At 43.3% G+C, this 23,072-nt stretch overlaps 1 protein-coding gene across 1 annotated transcript in view; it reads left to right on the forward strand.

Annotated features, from left to right (window-relative positions):
* mctp1b (multiple C2 domains, transmembrane 1b) overlaps positions 1 to 16,673 on the forward strand; it is a 61,473-nt gene extending 44,800 nt beyond the window's left edge. The window contains exons 10-21 of the mRNA XM_083642339.1: positions 883 to 976; positions 1,813 to 1,915; positions 2,716 to 2,818; positions 5,422 to 5,523; positions 6,388 to 6,462; positions 7,541 to 7,660; positions 10,418 to 10,528; positions 10,740 to 10,793; positions 11,656 to 11,765; positions 13,186 to 13,295; positions 13,382 to 13,479; positions 14,044 to 16,673. Coding sequence (XP_083498465.1) covers positions 883 to 976; positions 1,813 to 1,915; positions 2,716 to 2,818; positions 5,422 to 5,523; positions 6,388 to 6,462; positions 7,541 to 7,660; positions 10,418 to 10,528; positions 10,740 to 10,793; positions 11,656 to 11,765; positions 13,186 to 13,295; positions 13,382 to 13,479; positions 14,044 to 14,115 — 1,152 coding nt within the window. The 3' untranslated portion in view covers positions 14,116 to 16,673. The remainder of the gene's footprint in view (positions 1 to 882; positions 977 to 1,812; positions 1,916 to 2,715; positions 2,819 to 5,421; positions 5,524 to 6,387; positions 6,463 to 7,540; positions 7,661 to 10,417; positions 10,529 to 10,739; positions 10,794 to 11,655; positions 11,766 to 13,185; positions 13,296 to 13,381; positions 13,480 to 14,043) is intronic.
* The last annotated feature ends 6,399 nt before the right edge of the window (positions 16,674 to 23,072 follow it).

The following is a 23,072-nucleotide window of genomic DNA, read 5'->3' on the forward strand; positions in this document are numbered from 1 at the left end:
GACGTTTTAACACACAATTTGAGGTCTTAATTGTGTAATGTTAACGTTTCATATGTGTTTGTGTCATCTGTGTTTCACTCTGTGTGAAATTCAGCATTCAGCATGTTCGGTTAGCATTGTTCGCTAGTAGGTAGCTACCATGCTAACGCGGGTTGCTATAGCAACAGTTTGGTTTTCCTGGTTGGTGCAGCGTGAACGCAAATCTGTCTGGGCCGGAGGTTCCGTGTTGAAACTTACAGCGGTCCGAATTGTCTTGAATGCGGTATAAGTACTGATGTGCAATGATGCATGACCAAGGACAGTTTCCATTGTGTTGTGGGCATTCCAAACATGATCGCTGTCATGGACTGTACGCATGTGGTCAGCAGAGCAGCAATTCGAAACCCATCTTATGATATGGAGTCATGCTTGTTTTTGACAGAAAAAAATGCTTTCAAAGATCCTAAACCTTCCACATTTCATGTTTACCAAGACTAAATGGACACAATGTTGAGAGGGTCTCGGAATAAAAAAATATTTTGGTATCTGGCTGGATCAAAAAGTTACTTTTAAATTCCACATTGACACAATTGTCATCAAGCTACGACAAAAAAAATGATATTTGTACACAAACAGAGCTCATTTTCCTATGTTCAGTAGGAAGCAGGTAATTGAGGCAGTCATCTTGTCTGTTTTGGATTATGGCGATGTTATCTATAGACACGCCTCTGCCTCCACTCTTAACCCTAGATGCAGTTTATCAGTCCACCATAAGTTTTATTACTGGTGACAGTTATTCCACACATTGTTGTATGACATCCCTCTCTGCATCATTGTAAATTATACCCTCAATGACCTCCCAGATCAAAATGAATGAGTGAATGAATGAATGTGCTCTTCCAGGGTGTGCTGAAGTCAGCCTCTAACCTGAGAGACGTGGGCCTGGTGCAGATCAAGGTGATGAGAGCTGAAGGACTGATGGCTGCAGATGTCAATGGTAAACAACCTCCCTGTGACTCATCACACCCCCCCCCCCTCTCTCCTATCTCTCCCTGTCCTGTTTCTGTCTCCCTCTTACACACACACACACACACACACACACACACACACACACACACACACACACACACACACACACACACACACACACCCACACACACACACACACACACACACACACACACACACACACACACACACACACACACACACACACACACACACACACACCCACCCACCCACCCACACACACACACACACACACACACACCCAAACCCACACCCCCACACACACACACACACACACACACACACACAGACCTTAAGGCCTTTACACACCAAGAGCGACGTGAAGAAATGAAAATTCAGAATAATCTGCAGGCAAATTATTCCCTTCAAATATATTCCCACCAAACGTGCCACGATTTTGCGGTTATATTAAATACATGTAAGTTCTAAAGAAACCATCGCCGCGCGATAAAATGGAGCAGCGACGACGACGACGACGACAACATGCGTTTGCTTTTGAGGAGAGGACAGAGCATGGAGAGTTCCACTGCGCTTGATACAGGAGTTGAAGTCTATGTAGCTCTGTTCATGTCGAAGGTGAAAACTTGCAAAGAAATCAACCTTGATCCGCAATTTTGCTCAGTGAAGCCATTGATATGCATGGCTCCGTTGACTGGACATTGGTTCTAAAAACATTATTGACGTGCGATTCAAAATAAATCACTCTTGGTTTGTAAAGGTCTTTATACTCACTGTGATCCATTAATATATTTGTGTGTTTTATGTTATCGCCCAAATGTGCTGTGATTTTCAATGGTCCCCTAGGTAAGAGTGATCCTTTCTGTGTGCTGGAGCTGAATAATAACAGACTGCAGACACACACTGTTTACAAGAACCTCAATCCAGAGTGGAACAAAGTCTTCACCTTGTGAGTGGCCATCACGCTGCATTCGTCTATTTCACTGTTTCATCTCTTCTTCTCCATCATTCATGTTGTACAAACCGTATTTTTACATTTTCTTCTAACAGAACTCTTTTGTTTTGCCTGTCTTTTCCTTCCAGAGGTTGACTGTATATACATGATTTTCTTTGGCTTTTCTTCTGATTTTTCTCCCATTTTCTCCCCAATTGGACTTGGCCAATTCCCCCTGCTGTCCCGGTCGTTGCTCCACCTGCTCTGTCGATCTGGGGAGAGTTGTAGACCAGCACATGCTTCCTCCGATACATGTGCAGTCACCAGTCGCTTCTTTTCACCTGACAGCGAGGTGTTTCACCGGCAGGATGTAGCGTGTGGGAGGATCACGCTAAAATAAATAAATACAAGAAAAAAGCAAAGGGGCTTAGAGAAATAAAGCAATTACAAAGTCAAAAGGATAAAGTTCATGTAAAAGAACACGCAAAGTGCACCACATTAAAATAATCGAATCAAGTCAAATAGAGAGATATTTTTACCCGCTTGAAGGAAATAGTATAATTAAGTGGTGTTACTTCTTGCTATTTCCAGTCACACTTTAGTGCGTGAATCCATATGTGTATTTTCTCAAATATAATCATATCTTCCTGTCTAATGTGCACTTTGCCTCAATCCTGCCCTCGTTGATGATCAGAGTAGTAGATCAGATCTCCGGCTGTTTTCGTGTGGTCAGAGAGACTGGACCATATCCTGTTATTCATCTACTCTTTCTCAAATTCTCTCTCTCTCTCTCTCTCCCTCTCTCTTTGCATCAGTAATGTGAAAGACATTCACTCCGTTTTGGAGGTGACAGTGTTTGATGAGGACAGAGACAGAAGTGCAGATTTCCTGGGAAAGGTGGCCATCCCCTTATTGCATGTAAGTGTCTGTGTGTCCGTGGGTGTGTCCGTGTGTGTGTCTGTGTGTGTTCGTAAAGTGAAATGTATACACAGTACGTCAAAAAGCCCTGGCCGGCGTGGAGCTCCCCAAAAATGTGACGTACTGTCGGGTCGACGCAGCTGATGTGAACAGCACAAGTATACTATACTGTACATGTGATGATGATGATGATGATGATGAGGTAGTACAGTAGATGGGGAGATAACAGGAGAGAGTGAAAGCTATTACCAAGAATATGCGCTACATTCTCTCCTTGGGCTAACTCTAATTGAAATCATAGTGAAATCACACAATGACTCATTTTGCTGGGGACTCCCCTGCGACCCCTCGTCAGGCTGACGTTTGAGTATGTATGTCTACTGTACATCCCAACTCCAGGCTACGTTAAAGGATGTTTCTCACTTTAGAAAGAGTGTGTGATTGTCTATATTTAGTCCTAAGTATCTGCAGGTTTAGAAAAATCATCCAACTTATGCTTTAAAAAGTATAAAAATGTAATACTTTTTAGAGGCCCTAAAGCAGGGATACTCAACTTGCTTTGCCCGGGGGTCACTTGAAATGATAGAAGGCGAGGGGCCAGTTCATAAACAAACAATATACATTTTTCTGTAGCGGATTGTGGGTTTTTGGTGTGTCAGCCGGAGTTTAGTCTGACAATGTTGTGCACACTGGATAGTTAGTTAGGTTAAGTTAGTTAGGTTAAGTACATACATAAGTGCCTGGGTAGCGAGCAGACGGCGGTATTCGACAATTTAGCAGCTAAATCATAGATTATTGAAAGATATTCCATATTCCAGACTGAAATGCTATAACAGAAGTGGAGTATTGGCCAGAATGACATGAACATTTGGACACTTATTCAGCGGGTATCTTGCATGTTGCGTTCAGGTGCACTGTAAATGTTTTTTTTTTGCAATTCCATCGCAATATACGCGGGCCGCATGCGCAAGTTGAGTATCACTGCCTTAAAGGGATAGTTAGGTTTTTTTGATGTGGGGTTGTACTGTATGAGGTACTTGCATAGAGTCAGTATACTACGTGCAGTAGAATGCAGCTGGTGTGGTCCCAGTTTGGAGAAGTGGAGACCGGCCGCGTCAGGCAAGTAGAGCTGTCTGCTGAGTGTAGAAAACAACAACAACAACAACAACAACAACAACAACAACAACAACAACAACAACAACAACAACAAAGGAAAAAAAAACAAAAACATAAAATGTTCCCATACTGCTGCTCCCCTGGCGTAATCCAAGTCTCCACGAGCCCTGAGATGCCAAGGTGACTTGAAAAGAAACACGTCATTTACCCTCTGTTTTTTGTTGAAATGTGCACTGTAGCCACGTGCTGCAGGATGGTGGGCTGGGGATTCTGTAACCTGCACTGTAGCCACGTGCTGCAGGATGGTGGGCTGGGGATAGTGTAACCTGCACTGTAGCCACGTGCTGCAGGATGGTGGGCTGGGGATTCTGTAACCTGCACTGTAGACACATGCTGCAGGATGGTGGGCTGGGGATACTGTAACCTGCACTGTAGACACATGCTGCAGAGTGGTGGGCTGGGGATACTGTAGCCTGCACTGTAGACACATGCTGCAGGGTGGTGGGCTGGGGATACTGTAACCTGCACTGTAGACACATGCTGCAGGGTGGTGGGCTGGGGATACTGTAACCTGCACTGTAGACACATGCTGCAGAGTGGTGGGCTGGGGATACTGTAGCCTGCACTGTAGACACATGCTGCAGGGTGGTGGGCTGGGGATACTGTAACCTGCACTGTAGCCACATGCTGCAGAGTGGTGGGCTGGGGATACTGTAGCCTGCACTGTAGACACGTGCTGCAGGATGGTGGGCTGGGGATACTGTAACCTGCACTGTAGACACGTGCTGCAGGATGGTGGGCTGGGGATACTGTAGCCTGCACTGTAGCCACATGCTGCAGGGTGGTGGGCTGGGGATAGTGTAACCTGCACTGTAGACACGTGCTGCAGAGTGGTGGGCTGGGGATACTGTAACCTGCACTGTAGACACATGCTGCAGGGTGGTGGGCTGGGGATACTGTAACCTGCACTGTAGACACATGCTGCAGAGTGGTGGGCTGGGGATACTGTAACCTGCACTGTAGACACATGCTGCAGAGTGGTGGGCTGGGGATACTGTAGCCTGCACTGTAGACACATGCTGCAGAGTGGTGGGCTGGGGATACTGTAGCCTGCACTGTAGACACATGCTGCAGGATGGTGGGCTGGGGATACTGTAACCTGCACTGTAGCCACATGCTGCAGAGTGGTGGGCTGGGGATACTGTAGCCTGCACTGTAGACACGTGCTGCAGGATGGTGGGCTGGGGATACTGTAGCCTGCACTGTAGACACATGCTGCAGGGTGGTGGGCTGGGGATACTGTAGCCTGCACTGTAGACGCATGCTGCAGAGTGGTGGGCTGGGGATACTGTAGCCTGCACTGTAGACACATGCTGCAGGATGGTGGGCTGGGGATACTGTAGCCTGCACTGTAGGCACATGCTGCAGGAAATGCAGCTTGAAATGTACAAAAGTCAAATAAACCATTCTTCCTCCATGTCTGTCAGATCTGTAATGGAGAGCAGAAGGGGTACATGTTAAAAAACAAGGCGCTGACCGGACCAAACAAGGGAGTCATTTACCTGGAGATGGACGTCATCTACAACACTGTGAGCACGGCCCTGTCTGTCTGGACCCAAGCTGTCAAGTTCTCCCATCTTCTTCCTGACTACAGTCTCTCTAATGACTACAGTCTCTAACGACTACAGTCTCTCTAATGACTACAGTTTCTCTAACGACTACAGTCTCTAATGACTACAGTCTCTCTAACAACTACAGTCTCTAATGACTACAGCCTCTCTAACAGACTACAGTCTCTAATGACTACAGTCTCTAACAGACTACAGTTTCTAATGACTACAGTCTCTAATGACTACAGTCTCTCTAACAGACTACAGTCTCTAATGACTACAGTCTCTCTAACAGATTACAGTCTCTAATGACTACAGTCTCTAATGACTACAGTCTCTCTAACGACTACAGTCTCTAATGACTACAGTCTCTAATGACTACAGTCTCTCTAACGACTGCAGTCTCTAATCACTACAGTCTCTAATGACTACAGTCTCTAATGACTACAGTCTCTCTAACAGACTACAGTCTCTCTAATGACTACAGTCTCTAACAGACTACAGTCTCTCTAACAGACTACAGTCTCTCTAATGACTACAGTATCTAACAGACTACAGTCTCTCTAACAGACTACAGTCTCTCTAACAGACTACAGTCTCTCTAACAGACTACAGTCTCTAATGACTGCAGTCTCTCTAACAGACTACAGTCTCTCTAACAGACTACAGTCTCTCTAACAGACTACAGTCTCTTTAACAGACTACAGTCTCTCTAATGACTACAGTCTCTCTAATGACTACAGTCTCTAATGACTACAGTCTCTCTAATGACTACAGTCTCTCTAACGGACTACAGTCTCTCTAACGACTACAGTCTCTCTAACGGAGGGTTTGTCTCTTCAGGTCAAGGCTGCTTTGAAGACTGTGGTTCCTGCAGAGCAGAAGTGCATCGAGGAAGAGCAGAAAGCCTCCAAGAATGTATGTTTGTGTATATTAATGATGACTATAATGTGGATGTGAGAGCGCTTTATAATATGCCTACAGTACATTCACCCATTCATGCAGAAACACCAACCACACCAAGTCAATGTCCTTGTAGGTGCAAACCTACTTTGGCCAAATAAATAATTAAATTTGTATTCATACACTGACGGCAAGGGTAGCTTGCTGCAGCAATTTGGGGTTCAGTATCTTGCCCAAGGACACTTCGATACTGTAGCCTATGCGGACGGGAGCCGGGGATCGAACCAGCGACCTCTTATCCAAAGCGACTATAGACCTTATTCGCTAACCCTGGACGGCACCATATTGTTGACATACCGTCCTGCGCGCACACAGCGCTGCAGCTGACAAGTAACAGCCTTATTGTCATTTCTGTTCCATTACAAAATAGCGATGGTAATGACAGCAATAAAAACCCCACCGTTGTTGCTTGTATGCTGCCATTATAATGCATGTAATAAATAAACTAAAGGACGAGGTGAACAGACTTTGCTGTGAGGAGCTGTCAGAAGGTTTCATCTGTCTCTCCCAACTATCCACACATCTCCTGTGCTGCTGACGTATCCCCAGTCTCGCTCCCTTCACGTCTGTGGACGGTAGAGATAGAAACAAACCACGGGGACTTTATTGCTGTCAGTACTACAGCCACGTGTAACGCAGGTCACCATCCGAACACAATTGGAACGATACAGGTAACGCTAACAGCGGCTAGCTTCCTATAAACGCTGCTCCACATAGGCTGTCACTTGAGAGCTGCAGCGCTATGTCGACAATATGGCGGCGGTGGGCGTGCCCATACGTGAGTGACGTCAATCGAATAAGGTCTATAGTGGACAACCTGCTCTACCTCCTGAACCAACAATGACCCGACTGTGGCTCAGGAAGGAGGTGGCTGTGACTTAATAAAAATGTGTATTACAGTACTAAATATGACAATTATGTTTTATATCTGAGTGTATATAAACACAATGTTATAAAAAATATACGTAAAAAGCATGTGTGCACTGTGCAGTATGATTTAGGTAAGCCATGATCTGTACTTTGTCTCCTTCAGTTGATCCAGCAGAACTTCAACCGTGTGAAGCGCTGTGTCATGGTCCTCATTAACTGTGGGACATATATCAAGAGCTGCTTTCAGTGGGAATCTACACAGAGGAGCATCATCTCTTTTGTGGTATGACAGACCATGGACATATTATAAGATGGACTGGGCATTGGTCCCGTTCAGTGAAGCCGCTGCATGTTAGATCGCCGCTCTGGCGGTTGAATCCAGTATTAGGTCACAAGGCCCGCCTCCCCATGTTAGTGGATGGGAAAATCACAACTGAAATAATCACAGTATACGTCAGATAATTTTTTTCCAAAGGTGGTTTGTATCATTTTAGATAGTCATTATCATGCCAATGCCTGTGCAAGTGGTAATTTTTCTGATCAGTTTGTTTTTAAGTAGTTATTTGACATATAAAAAGGGATAAAAATGGATGATTGACAGCTGTGGCAGCCAGTCTCAAGCCGTCATTGGCTGGACAGGCTCTTCACATTATAGATCTATCGTCATAGACAAGACACACGGCTTCATCATTATCGCTGCCTGGAGGTCGGGGTGGCTCTGCTGGGTGTGTGGGGCCGGGAGATGGGCTCTTAGCCTCGGTAGTGCAGGCCTGGAGGTCGGGGTGGCTCATGGGTTGGCTGTGCTGGCTACCAGACATATCAATGGGCCGCAATAAAATGAACATTGTTTTGAGAAAGGTGCGCGAGGAATTAACGTTGGTTGGGGACTGAAGTAAGTTCAGAAAATATGTGTTTTAGTTACTCCAGCTACTTTATAGGTACACAATGGTTTTAACATGCAGGCTAGCAATGGCGTTAGCCGCTTTTGCTAGTCAGCTGTTTTTCATTATTTATCGGCTTAATATTACTATAACTTAACAACCGATAACGATAGCTGGAATAACACAATAATAGACACATATTTTCAGAACTGACCAGGTTGTCCAACTGACAGGAAATGTGTTTTATAACGTTAACTCCCGTCCCGGGTATAAGATGAGGCCTAGTAGTACACAAGCACCGTTCGCTCATCGCTAACGGGTTAGCATCACATACAAACAGACGTTTTATTTTTTGTAGGCTATTAAATCAACAAACGTTTTTATATGCGTATCTGGGGGAAATGCTTTGACTGTGGGGATGTTCGTTCTTCACAAGCTCCTCTCTTAGTAACGATAGACCAGGCAGCCTGGCTCACGCACTGGGCTAACGTTAGGTTGGGCTGCCCTACACACACTGTACCGGGGGGGTACAACAACGTAGCCTCACGGTTAGATTTGTTAAACCAACATTTGCGGCAAAAGAAATGTAATCTTAAAGCTAATCAAAATGCCACGGAAACATTAGGCTAATCAACACAGCTGTTCATCCGAGAATTTCCCCCAGTGAGAGGCTGAGAGCCAAGCAGCCCTGGCTCCTCTTCCGGGCTGAGAGGCTCCTCTTGCGGGCTGCTCTCAGAGCATGGGCTGAGAGCAGCCCGGCGGTCTGACTTGTCTGGCTGATACAACTCAATCTCCGACAACGGAGAACGTTACAGGCTGCACTATACCCACAACACTATACCAGCAAACAACGTTGCGTAAAGCGTCAAGGTTAGATTTGTAAAACTAACATTTGCTCCAAAAGGAATTAAATCATAAAGTTAATCAAAATGCCACGAAAACATTGGGCTAGCTTAGTCAACACAGCACAGCAGTGAGGCTGAAGGTGAGTAAGGCCTGCCTCCACTTCCGGCCCGCGCTAAGAGCGCTGAGAGCACTCAGCAGCAGCCCGGAGGTCTGAAATCTCTGACAACCAAAATCAGATTTTCGTACAGGCGTCATTTTGATAAACTGATCTCATAGTGGGAATCTTCCTGGTTACTTTTGGCGAGACAAAAAATATTACAACTTAAAGTGTCATATTTACAGAGCTAGACTGTATATAAATACACAACGCACTGTGCGCATTCTAGAAACAGCAGCTCTACATAAGAAAGTTCAGAGGGGCGGGGAGCTCTCAAGAGGTTCTAAATCAAGGGAGCTACTGCGCAGACTCTGGTTCACTGATCTGGCCGGATTTTGGCTTCAATAAAACATACAGGGAAGAGATAGGGACACTCTCTCCGTTCATATATCTCAGTGTGACAGACACCCACACACACCACACACACCACACACACACACACACACTTTTTCAACCGCAAAGTATGCACTCTTGGTAGTACCAAATACGATGGGATTTCAAGCAAGACGAACCAACTTCAACTCACTTCCTGTCATTTTGGCACATGGGTTTTGCTCATGGTTTTCCACGGACAAAGTCAACGTGATCTCAGATTCTTTCACCCCCTATATTCATGAAAGTAAATATTCTGCCCTTTCTCCGAAGCCACATATCTTTTTGCACCATTTGCATTTAAGATACTTGCTGCTACCAGTTGTTAGAATTGGCGGAGCCTGCGGTGAACCATCTTTAGTAATAGAAGATCTATGGTAGTACCTGTAAAACGTACCCCCTCAATGTGCCCCCCTCCCAACACCGCATGAAGCTGCCATGCCATTAAACTGTGTCACAGCAAGGAGATAGCCTCAGACGCTCTGCCATGCCATTAAACTGTGTCACATCAAGGAGATAGCCTCAGACGCTCACTTTTATAGCGACCGTAGTTCACATGTGCATCAACCAAAGCCTCTACTGATGCCTATATATGACCTCCATCAGCAAATGAGACCATCAGTGAGGAGATTGGCTCGTTATTTTAATCCAACGTTTTTACACTTCAGATCTACTCTTACATTTGTCAACAGCTACAGCAGATCTACCTGTCTAAACGGTTGTGTGTGACTCCTCTCTCTCAGCTGTTTGTTTGTGGTTCTTGTGTGTGACTCCTCTCTCTCAGCTGTTTGTGGTGGTCGTGTGGAACTTCGAGCTGTACATGCTGCCGCTGGGCCTGCTGCTGCTGCTCATCTGGAACTACTTCTTCACTTCCAGTAGAGACACAGCAGACATGGTGAGAATTCAGTCAGAGAATAACAGGTGTGTGTGTGTGTGTGTGTGTGTGTGTGTGTGTGTGTGTGTGTGTGTGTGCGTGTGTGTGTGTGTGTGTGTGTGTGTGTGTGCCGTGTGCGTGTCTCGTGTGTATGTGCGTGTGTCGTGTGTATGTGCGTGATTTTTTTTTTACTGTATCAATTAAATATGCATTGCCCTTTTTCTTGCTGCAGTCAATGGAGGCTATGTTTGAATGGGAGGATGAGGACGAGGACAAAGACGACAAGGTAGTGTAATAGTTACGACTTGATATTTCTCTGCGTCTACATAAATACGGGTATTTGTATTGCATGGTAGGGCTGTCACTTTTTCTCAAAATCAAGTTCGAACGAATTTGAAATGACACGCCACAGAAACTACAGCCGACATCGCTCCAGCTCCACTCGTCTGTTTCCACTGACTCACCTGGGTGGCAAGCTAGCAGTTAGGTCCGCCCATTTGTTGTCATTGTAGAGCTTTTGCAAAGTCAAAGTCAACAAACACCCTTATCTTTTCTTAGTCACTTTGTCATCTTCCACACACTGCTTCTCAGATGCTTTGCTGTCATGACTGTTTGCTCGCTAGTGTCCTCCATTTTACCGCGTAATCGTTGCAAACAAAAAAGATTGGTTGCAGAAATCGGGTTAATAGGGCATGAATAGGTCAAGCTCATAGTGAATTAGAAATTAGAAATGGAAAGTCGCGTGTATGAAGAGAGGATGTGTGTGTAGGTAGCCTACCAAGCAGTGAGGTTGTGTGTATGGAGGATATCCAAGACAAAAGTGATGACCTCCCCCCCTCCCACTTTGTTGTCTTTTCTTTTGTGGCGTTTTGTTGTGTTTTGGGATTATTTGTATTGGGATGTGTTTATGTTTTGTTGTGTTTTGGGATGTATTTGTATTGGGATGTGTTTATGTTTTGTGTGATGTCTGTCTTTTATATGGGTTACTAATCATAGATTTACTAGTCTCATTTTGTTCTAAATAAATGATGATGTAATCTGTGAAAAATAATAAAAATTTCATTATAAAAAAAAGAAAAAAAAGTGACAGCCCTATTGCATGGTAAAACATTGGTCTTTGCCTTATTCTTTCTGTTCTGATTTGCCAGGACTCTGAGCGGAAGGGCCTGCTGGATAAACTGTACGCCATCCAGGAAGTGTTCGTCAGCGTGCAGAGCGCTCTGGATGATGTGGCTTCATACGGAGAGAGGATAAAGAAGTGAGTTTTTCACACGTTTTCACATCAAAAGTTCATTTTTCAAAATTTCATTGATAACACTAATCTACAGTTTGCTGACGTCACCTAGTACTATCAAATTTCTACCCCATTTCAACCAATCATATCATATCATGCAGCTGTCAATTAAATCTTCATTTCAGGATAATTTTCTCTTCCAAATGAAGTAGAAAATGGCGCCTAGTGCCTGTCATCTGGCAGAATTCCTATCCCATAAACTAACTACTAACTTGGCCCATTGCATGAAACATGAGCAAAAAACAAAAACTATAATCTCTAAGAATGCAAAGAAATGTAACTATGGTAAATATGGTCCGCCTCTCAATTTGTTTTCAGTCTCCGACGCTCGTGCTATTGCATTCGCCTCCGGTTCACTTCGACTTTAAAGGGATAATCTCAAAGATTTTCATGTAAATAAATGTCTGTTAAGTCACTATCACCAACTGAGTTAACACAATGATGACTGAGCCTATGGCCCATTGATGGAACCCTTTGCATTTTCAGTATTGCAGCATTTAAGAACTAGCTGTCTGTGGAGACACCCCAGAGACGGTAGGCGGAGCTAACACAATAGACTCACTCTGTAGGTTACTGTAGGTTCACGAGAACTCTTGTGTGAAGTAGGATAACAAACTCATTTTTTCCGGTAATTGCAGGTGAGATCCAAACAGTGTTTGTATGTGATATACAACACTGTTTGGATTTCACCTGCAATTACAGCTCATTGCGATAGGTGTCGTCAAAGAGAACGAAACGAAACTGAAATCTTCGGGATTGGAGAACATCAAGTCAAGTCAGAAGAAATCAATAGTCCAGTATCAATTTAATATCTTAAATATATATGACTTTTCAATGCAATATGGTTTTAGTAGGATAAAAACCTTGGTAAGAGTTTCAACTTCAATAAATTCAACCATTCCATACAAATTGAGAAAATATAATTTAAATTCAGTCGTCTGTTGGAACAAATCCCATCACTTTCAATGAAAATCATTTACACAAACGCAAGATCTCAAGTCAAGACTTTAGACACCTTTTCAAGTCATCAAAGTACAACTCAGTCAAGTCTCAAGTCACCAGAACCAAAGTCAAGTAGAGTCTCAAGTCTTCTCTTTATGCATCAAGTCAAGTCTCAAGTCTTCTCTTCATGCATCAAGTCAAGTGTCAAGTCTTCTCTTCATGCATCAAGTCAAGTCTCAAGTCTTCTCTTCATGCATCAAGTCAAGTCTCAAGTCTTCTCTTCATGCATCAAGTCAAGTCTCAAGCCGTTAAAACTGTGATTGCTATTGCTACATTCCCAGGATTGGGTCACCAGTTTTGCTTGTGCTCTATGTCGCCCCCTGCAGCACAGCTAACTGGGCTGTGCCTTTTCTAACCTGTGCTCTCTGTCGCCCCCCTGCAGCACAGCTAACTGGACGGTGCCTTTTCTAAGCTGGTTGGCGATCACTGCCCTGTGTGTGGCCGCCGTTCTCCTTTACCTCATCCCCCTTCGATACCTTGTACTCGCCTGGGGTGAGTCGTGATGTTACACCGACAGGCAATTCCACCAACAGCATCGACTGTATTTGAACTAACCAAACTGACATCTTCTTCCTTAGGTGTGAATAAATGGACAAAAAAGCTCCGCAACCCATACGCCATCGACAACAACGAGCTTCTGGACTTCCTCTCCAGAGTGCCCTCTGATGTTCAAGTGGTACGTCACCTCAGAATTCAACCTCTAGGCCAGTGGTTCCCAAATGGTGTGCTGCAAGTCCAGGTGTGCGGTGGAATTTTGTGACAACCAGGGGTTAAATTGAGCTGCCTGTTTGTTTTGTGAACAAGTGTCAATATGCTATTAGATACAGTATATCCCCCATATTCAACCAGTGGACCACAGTCCACATCTGCTACTGGCAAAGGATCTGGAAAGACCCAGCAGTTTTCCATTGACAATTGCCAAAATTATGTAATCCAGGAAACAAATATCATTGGTTTAACATTTTATAATAGCCAAATATGTAAATAATGGTAAGTTTTCAATTATGCTGATAATACAGACCTCTGTTATCCATCTGTATGTCTGTCTGTCTGCATGTCTGTCTGTCTGCATGTCTGTCTGTCTGTCTGTCTGCATGTCTGTCTGCATGTCTGCATGTCTGTCTGTCTGTCTGCATGTCTGTCTGCATGTCTGCATGTCTGTCTGCATGTCTGTCTGTCTGTCTGTCTGTCTGTCTGTCTGTCTGTCTGTCTGTCTGTCTGTCTGTCTGTCTGTCTATAGATGCAGTATTATGAGCTGAAGGTGGATCCAGGACAAAGCCCAAAGAAAAGCAAGAGGACGAACTCCAGCTAAACACACGAGCCCTTAAATAATCATTCCTCCGAGCTGGAGTTTGTATCTCCGGTCGACTGAACAATAAGCCCGCTGTAAACAACAGCCTCATGTAAACAATGTTATTTAAACATGTTATTTATATATTTTTTTATGATTATTGTTATCAGCAGCTTTTGCTGTTTAGTTTAGTTCTTTTTTTAAGATGTTAGTTGCATAGCAGGAATGTACACATATGCTGATTTTTGTTTTTATTTTTTGGCGAAGAAAACCTTATGGAAACTACCTAGTATATAGCTGGCGTGCAGTGTTGCCAACTCTTTTCTATTGGCTGCTCAGAAGGTCACTAGCAGTCACCAGATGGCGTCACATGATAATTATGCATATCAATATATAAGGCTGCACTTGTTATAATAACTGCTGACTCCGCCCGCCCGGGCCAGAACCAGCGTGGGCCAGTAACAATTACAAGTGGACCCTATCCTACAGTCCCTGCTCTCAGCGGAGGGAGGGGGGCTGCACTGTGTGGGAAGCACTGTGATCATAGACCTCTCTGTCAGACACAAGTAGAGAAAAGCGCCATCAGCCATACCAATTTATTGCCAAATGTTTTGGGACTCAACACATTGCTTCCCATGATCAGAAAAAGTCACCCGATTTGTCAGGAAACGCAGGCGTCTCACTCATTTCACTCGCTCGCTCTCATGTGTTGCACCCGATGCGGGTCATGTGAGTGCAAAATAACCAATCACAGCAGGGCGTGCGTGCACACATGCTCTGCTGTGCCCCCGTCACACAAACACACTCTCTCTCTCTCTCTCTCTCTCTCTCTCTCTCTCTACCTCTGCAAGCATCAGTCGTTCCGGGTGCCGAGCACGTGGTCTGGCTGACCAATGGTGTAACTTCATCACTCACTCAGCGGCATTCACGTTTGTCGAGCTGGTGCCGCTAGTCACGGACCAGCTTTATTATTTTTTATTATTATTACAATACCCAACACCCAGCTTTCCCTGCTTCAAGCACTGCAACTAAATGATGAGCTCTGACAGTATATTTGAATAAACGTGTGGATGAATCTCAAATTATAAGTACAGTAAGCAATATCGCTGTACTGTATATCGTCTGTCTGTGATTCAGTCGATAATCACAGCTGTGCTGATATTACACAGTACAACAGCGCCCCCTTTAGTGTGATATTGCTTTCATACAACAGTTGTAAAAGATATCCAACAAGTAATAATAGTATCTTTTTGTACATTAACTAACTGTTGTGTAAGTGATAATAATGCAATGAATGTTCATTATTTTTACAAAGAGCATGCATGTGCTATGCTGTGCTACTGTTGCATGAAAACTTGGTTGTTGTTTGTTTGTTACCTTAAAATCAAAGTTTATTTTAATTTCATGCATTCATGCAAAGGTTTACCAGTTATTACTGTCACTCTTATTCCATATATTAAAGTATACACACACACATATACAATACAGTATAATACCTTGGATATGACATACATGTGAGATGAGATTCACACCTGACTTTGCAAGCCACTGAATGTCATATGATTAGTATAAATTAATTGTTTGTTTTTTATCTGTCTAGGTGCCATTGCTGTAATGAAATATTGAAATGAATCCAATTGAAACAAAGGTCTAAATAGCCTTCACATGTATTTATTTTTTAAATAAGGGGCCTAAATTGATGAGCAGTGTGTATCCTTACAGAAAGAAATGTGTGAATTTCACATGTGGAAAATCACATGTGAACCACATGACATCACATGGGCATTATGATTCTGGAATATTTTCAGATGCTCCACATTTTATATAACATGGAATAACACCATCACATGTTATCACATGTTTTCCACATGTGGAAAAACACGTTATCACATGGAAAATACATGTTTTTTTCTGTAAGGTTCAATCTTTCAGTCCTTAAAGAAGAAAAATCACGCAGACACCTTAATTTTATCTGGGTTCTTATTGGAGCACAAGATAATAAAAAAAAAACAGCAGACCACTGCACTATTTTTCGTTTTCGTTTTTATTTTGATATTTCATACAAGATGGTTGAACATGAGACAATATGAAGTCTGTTGTAAATTGCCTGGAAATTGCTGCATGTCTTGCTAAGCTGGCATTTTTATGCGTCAGAATGTTTTGCATGACTCTGAACATATATGCAAGTGCATTCATGTATATCATTATATTATACTGTTACTGTATGAGTAGTTCATCAATGTCTGTTCACATCCTCCAGAAGCCAGTGAGCTGTTGTTACATCCAGTCGTTTCATGTCAACTTTAGCTTTTCACAGACACAGTGACGATCAAAGGAGGTGGGAGGGAGGGGCAAAAAGAAAGAAAGAATGGAAAGTATTCTCTGCACCAAATCAAAATTTCCATAATTGTGCATATTCATTTTTCTATTGTTGCACCTATTGTTCTATTGTTTTCTACTGTTGCACCTTTGTTGTTTGCTGACTGTTTTCATTACTGCAGTTGTAAAGGCACCAAAAGCAGGACTTCATTCTGTAAATCCTGCTAAATATCTATCTGAGAAAAGCTGATAAAACTTTATACACAGATCAGATCAGTGCTTGGTTTTTCTTTTCTTTTTAGACTTTTATTCTTGAAGCAATTATTCCACAATACGTCACGTGTCCAATCCTAGCCTGCTGCATGTACAGTATGTCCACATACACATTGTGATGCAATGCCCTGATACTGACACCTGCTGGCCAGTGGCTTCCCTTAGCCATATTTACCACAAAAGACACGGACTGCTTTTGAGTTTAGTTTTGATCAGTTCAGTGGCTGCCTTAGTCTTCTGCTCCTACACAATTATTTCTTTCTGCATCATATTTGTTAGTCTGGGTTTAAAGAGTAAATACCTCAAAACCCAACCAATCTGTGGTAAAGCCTGACACCTAATGGTGAAAGGTAGTACTGCACTAACAATCTGTTATTGGCTGATCTGTGGCGATAGGTGATATCACCTTCTATACAATACAACAGGTGATAACATAACCAGCCAATAGAGGCCGCTATTCCGTGGCTCTGGTTTCAAGAAGTGAATTTCCCGTTCATTCGACTTTTCAGAACCTACAAGATGAACTACGACATAACACATTTGACTCCCATTTGTTTCGCTCCCTTTCAAATGTTTTATGGTCATCTTGTAGCTTGGTTCCAGGCTTAAAACTATATAAGGATTTTCTGAAACGTCAATGGAGAAATTAATGGGAAATTCACTTCCTGGAACCGGAGCCGTGATATAGTGGGTCAGGCTTCACCACAGATTTGGGGTTGGGGTTCAGTTACTCTTAGCCCTCGTTCACACCATACGCCGAAGCCACGCTGAAGCCACGCAGTTTCATTTCAGTGTCCTTGCGTCCTTGTTAACAGGCGAGACCGTTCACACCAGCCGCACGCGTGCCACATTCAAGCCACGCTGAAGTGATCGTTCAGGATTCTGTTCCAGTTTCCAAGCGTGAAGCTGCCAGGCATGAATTCAATGCAAGTTGTGGGCGCGGGGGCGAGGCGCTGAGGAAAAGAGAGTGCTTCTTGTGTGACCGGTTTAGCGTGACATTCAGTTTCTGTTAAGCGCCGCTTCAGCTCGAGAAATATAAAAACAGTCAATGTAGGCTACATATTTATATTTAATATTTTGTATATATGACTGCAAAGGATAACACAACAAAGTGTTGAAACACATCCATTGTGGTCATCAATGGAAATAGCAAGAAATAGCAACAACAATAACTTGACATTAAACACAGTAAACGCAATCAAAAGGTCACTATATATACATGCGGCTAAATTGTCTTAACACTGGCTTCTTCTTCTTGTTCTAAAGAAATTTTATCACTTTCTATTTGAACAGCTTTAGCTTAATCAGCTTGTCAGCAGCTAGTGAACTGGGACATCACAGCATGTTTGTAATGGAGTGTGTAAGTAGGCTATTATCTCAACACAGACACAACAGGTTGGGCTCGGATACCCTCTCTTAACTGGCATGTCCCACGTACATCACAGCTTTGGCCAGCAGGGGGAGCTCCACACTCATTTTGATCGTCCACAGAACCGTCGCAGGTCAAAGTCAAACAACAGTGGGAGGTCACTGGAGATGGTTGTGACTGCGGGCTGGTTTACCAGGCTAAGGAAGCTGAGGGTGAGCTACTAAACCCAAAGCCTCCTTTCACCCCTCAGGCCTCAGGAATAATAATAATAATAAAAAAAAACCCTGAATGAAATCCTTTTATAGCTCAAATCCACAGAGGTGAGTCTAAAGTCTCAAGTCTAATTTTTCAAAGTGTGGTAGTTGTATGAGCATCATCCAGTGTACAAACTGATGGAAAAGCACAGTTAATGATATGAAATGTGAACAATGAAATTATGAAAAATTAACGATGGTGAAAAATTAAATGATGAAATGCCTTGGGCGGTTGGTTCTATCTTACCTGAAATACTTTGACTCTTATGCCAGGGTCATGTTTGTTGATTTCAGTCCAGCATTCAATGCAGTCGCCTCAAAGCTACATCATATTTGCAGTTATGTAAATACCCAAGAACTAAATCCGATTCGTATATCCTTGTCATTCAAATCAGTTGTTTTTTAAACATACAGTGGTGTTTGATATTGTATAATGTCAAAGGCATGTTCAAGCCAATTCTCTCTAGGCATTCACCCTAATAGCACAATCAGATCCAGTGTGTTGGTAAATTACTACAAAAGCAGATTCATAAACAGGGAGCTGACATAATAGCTATCAAGACATTTTCAAATTTGACCTTTAGCTAGTTTGCCAGGAAGCAGCCATACAAAATAACACAGTGAAACAGGAACAATTGCAAAAATATGTTATTTCTCACTAACTTAAAAAATAATTTGCAGGAATAATGTCCTCCATCTTCTGCCAATATTGAATTAGGTCAATTGGATTCATTTGAAGACTTAAGTCCTTACAACAATGGACCCTGATTGGCCAACAACAGCAGAGTGATGTCATAAGAGCAATTGTGATGTCATCAGTGATGCAAAGTTGTGGCATCATCAGTGCTCATCAGTGATGTAGCGTGTGAGATGCTAGGCAAACCTGCTCAGTGGTAACCTCCGTCACCAGGCTCTCTCTCCTTTGAGAGAGCCTGGTACCCATTACTACAGACAGGAAGACCCGCCCGTGTTCCACATATTGTAGCTGAGTGGAGGCTTTTCAGTTGAATTGCTGTAAGGTGATTGGTTATACTTCAGTCATTGTTTTTGTGAGGGGACCCTAGTGGCCAGTAAGGGCGTTGTGGTCGGGGTGCCTGTACGACTACATATCCCTGATTTGCACACACGTAAAATGCCAACGTTTTATTCTGGCTCCTGGGTTGTCCTCTCTGGTTGAAGGTGCGTTAGATGCGTTCCTGTGACTGCGTACCTAGTCCTTTCACTGCAAAGCGGTGAAATCAGCTGCTGAATGAAAGCCTCCAGACTCTCGGGCCTGAGTGGCACATGGTTGATTCAGACCCGCTGTCACGCCCTGAACCTGGACCCCTGCACACACAGACCTGAACCCACCTTCAGAGTTAACCCAGACCCCTGAACACAGACCTGAACCCACCTTCAGAGTGCTGCCACATCCTGAACCTGGAACCCTGATCACACAGACCTGAACCCACCTTCAGAGTTAACCCAGACCCCTGAACACAGACCTGAACCCACCTTCAGAGTGCTGCCACATCCTGAACCTGATACCCTGATCACACAGACCTGAACCCACCTTCAGAGTGCTGCCACATCCTGAACCTGGAACCCTGATCACACAGACCTGAACCCACCTTCAGAGTTAACCCAGACCCCTGAACACAGACCTGAACCCACCTTCAGAGTGCTGCCACATCCTGAACCTGATACCCTGATCACACAGACCTGAACCCACCTTCAGAGTGCTGCCACATCCTGAACCTGGAACCCTGAACACACAGACCTGAACCCACCTTCAGAGTTAACCCGGACCCAGGGCCGGTTCCAGAACAAGATGACTAGGGATGCATCCTAGATAGGAAGGGGTGCACATGCACGGGCCGACTCGGGTGGCCGGCCAAAGGCCGGAAAAATTTAACATGTTAAAAATAATGCATTTTACCATCATTTCAAGTAGAATGATACCAGCCAAGCAAGAATATTTCAAGTGTTTCAAGTGCTTTACTAAAAAATATCTGGACCATATAATGATAATACAATTATCTCAACCTTAAAAGGTTACCAAAAAGCCATACATTCACATCAAAGAACAAAGAAAAACAATTATACTTCAAGTTTAAACTGTAAGCTGCAGCATTTATATAAAAAAAAACAAAAAAAAAAACACTCTTTTCAACTGAGCATGCAAACAATTAAAATAAGGGTGCAATGCGTGCTTTTGCACCCCTGTAAAACCGGGCCTGCCCGGACCCCTGAGCACACACACCTGAATCCACCTTCAGAGTGCTGCCACATCCTGAACCTGGAACCCTGAACACACAGACCTGAACCCACCTTCAGAGTTAACCCGGACCCCTGAACACACAGACCTGAACCCACCTTCAGAGTTAACCCGGCCCCCTGAACACACAGACCTGAACCCAGAGTTAAAGCATAGATTGTGTCACTTTTGAGAAGAGAAGAATAATGCAGAGCAAGATCAATGGTTACAGAAGTAGGATATAATAATATAAAAGTATAATAGTATAGCATAATGTTACAACCTGGCTCAAGGAAGTAACAAATGAGGGGAGTCATACACCAAACTCAAAGTTAAAACAATAATGTATTAGCAAAAAAACAAAAAACCAAGGGAAAATAACAAGACAACACAAACTAGATTTAACAAACAAACAGAAAAAAGGTGCATCGGTGAGGAGGGAGAGAGCCTAAATGGGCTGAAGGTCATCTTAAGCCAATGAGTGTAGGAGGCCTAGGTGCATCCAATCAACCTAACGACGCCAACACCAGGGTAGAACAGAGCCAGAGAGTGGGAGGCCCTGGGAGGGTCATCACAAAAGCTAAAATCTTATCAGATGGGGGTTCATAGTCTAATTTGTGTCCGTTTATGATTCCTTGACAAGGAAACGTTCGAGAACCACTGCTTTAGGGCACTGCATAGGGCACTGCTTTAGGGTATCTCCACATTACTATCATTACTGCAATCATTCACTTCCTGAGCCTTTGCGTAGTCTAGAGTGATTTCACATTCTTCCATGTTACATTGTGACTGTGTGGCTATGTTTGGTAATAGTACTGTAACTTCCTTTTTAGTGAAAAGAGGTTCAAGTGAAGTTCATTTTGTGTCTTCCTATTCAAACTGATTGTGAGTGGCTACAGACTGTTTCACTGGAATGATGTTGCTAGGGAACAGTTTGGCCCGTAGTTTATTTCCTGTGAGCTAACGTACTTTGTATTAGCAAACACTGCAACAGGAAGTATAAAGGTCCAGAAACAGTCAGGTTCAACTTTACATTCCAGGCCTGGTTTGACTAGACCATTTTCACGGAGGCCATTTTGTGTCGAAACGCTATAAAACACAGGTGCAAGCAAAACAGTAATGAGGGTTTCCAACTTCCAATAATAGAAGTTGGAAACCCTCATTAGTGGGTTTTTTTTTTGCACCAGTGAAAAGGGTCTATTTGGTGGGAGGAAACTGGGGTACCCAGAGGAAACCCACACATATAGATATTCTATAAAATAGAGTGCTTTACAAGGGAATTAGCATTTTTGTTTTGTTTGCAAGTTGTTAAGGTGACTTCCAATCCTTTTTGAAAAACAGAAAAACAATTACATTTTAGACAAAACTTTATCTTTATTCATCAACATAAAAAGTAGAAGTTATAGCAAATGCTGAGAAACAGTAAACATGTAACATTATGCATCTAACAAAGTCCCTGCATCAACTGTAATTTGCCCCCAAATCTTCCAAACACAGTGGGGACAGAGTGGAGCAATATTATTGACAGGTGATTATTTCAAATAAGGCAGCTTCAGTTCTCAAGTCCTTCCTAAAATCGTTTGCCACCAAATTTCCAAACCGTCTGATATCCTCCAAATCTACAAAGTCTACAAATCTACAAAGTACAGCAACGACTGAGGGCTGATATTATTTGCTCAGTGTGATGATCAGTTATCGGATGCACAAAACTATCAGCTTGTACGGGTACGGGCCTCGCATACACGCGTCGCATACACAGCTCGCATCACTGATGACATCACAATTGCTGGAGTGATCATCACTGATCACATCATGGAGTGCTTGAGTGACGTCACTCAGCGCACAATTGCTCAACTTTGGCCTCATCAGTGATGTCATAAGATGATCTTGGTCAATAATGATGTCACTGATGATGGTGTCATAGACATTGTCATTGACATCATCAGTGGGACAACAATCGAAACAGATGTTGCCCACTTGAAACAGAGTCCACTTGCTCCCTTTTTGTATAAAAAGGATGGTTTCCAAATACATGTTTTGCTTGATCTTTACTGGCAATCATAAATATTATTATTATATTTATGAATAGGGCTATGTTATTCTAAAAAAAAAAATACAAGATAAATCTCTGACTCAATAGGCCTTTTTCACAATAACACCAATCGTTTTGGTAAAGCAGGGGTAACCAATAACATTAATGAGGGCCATGGCACTGGAACACCTAAATGGAATGGAAGTGGAACCATCCATAATGGTATTAGTTACACCTGCTTTACCACCTTAAAGCGGTTGCTGTGAATAGGGTCTATTAGGCACCCTTATGCTACCCAACTAATTCACATATCATAAGGCAACTAAATTTGTATTTCTGTGATTATTTCTGATCATTTCTAATAGGCTATATGGCTCTCATTCAGCAGAGGGCTGGCCTCCACGCACATGCTCAGTGCGATTGTTTTTGCGCACCGACTCTTTAACAGGAGCGTCTGGAGCAGAGCGCACTACAGACAGAGAGCAGAGAGAGGAG

The sequence above is a fragment of the Poromitra crassiceps genome (genome assembly GCF_964638095.1).
Source record: "Poromitra crassiceps genome assembly, chromosome: 8".
In the NCBI taxonomy this organism is placed as follows: domain Eukaryota; kingdom Metazoa; phylum Chordata; class Actinopteri; order Beryciformes; family Melamphaidae; genus Poromitra; species Poromitra crassiceps.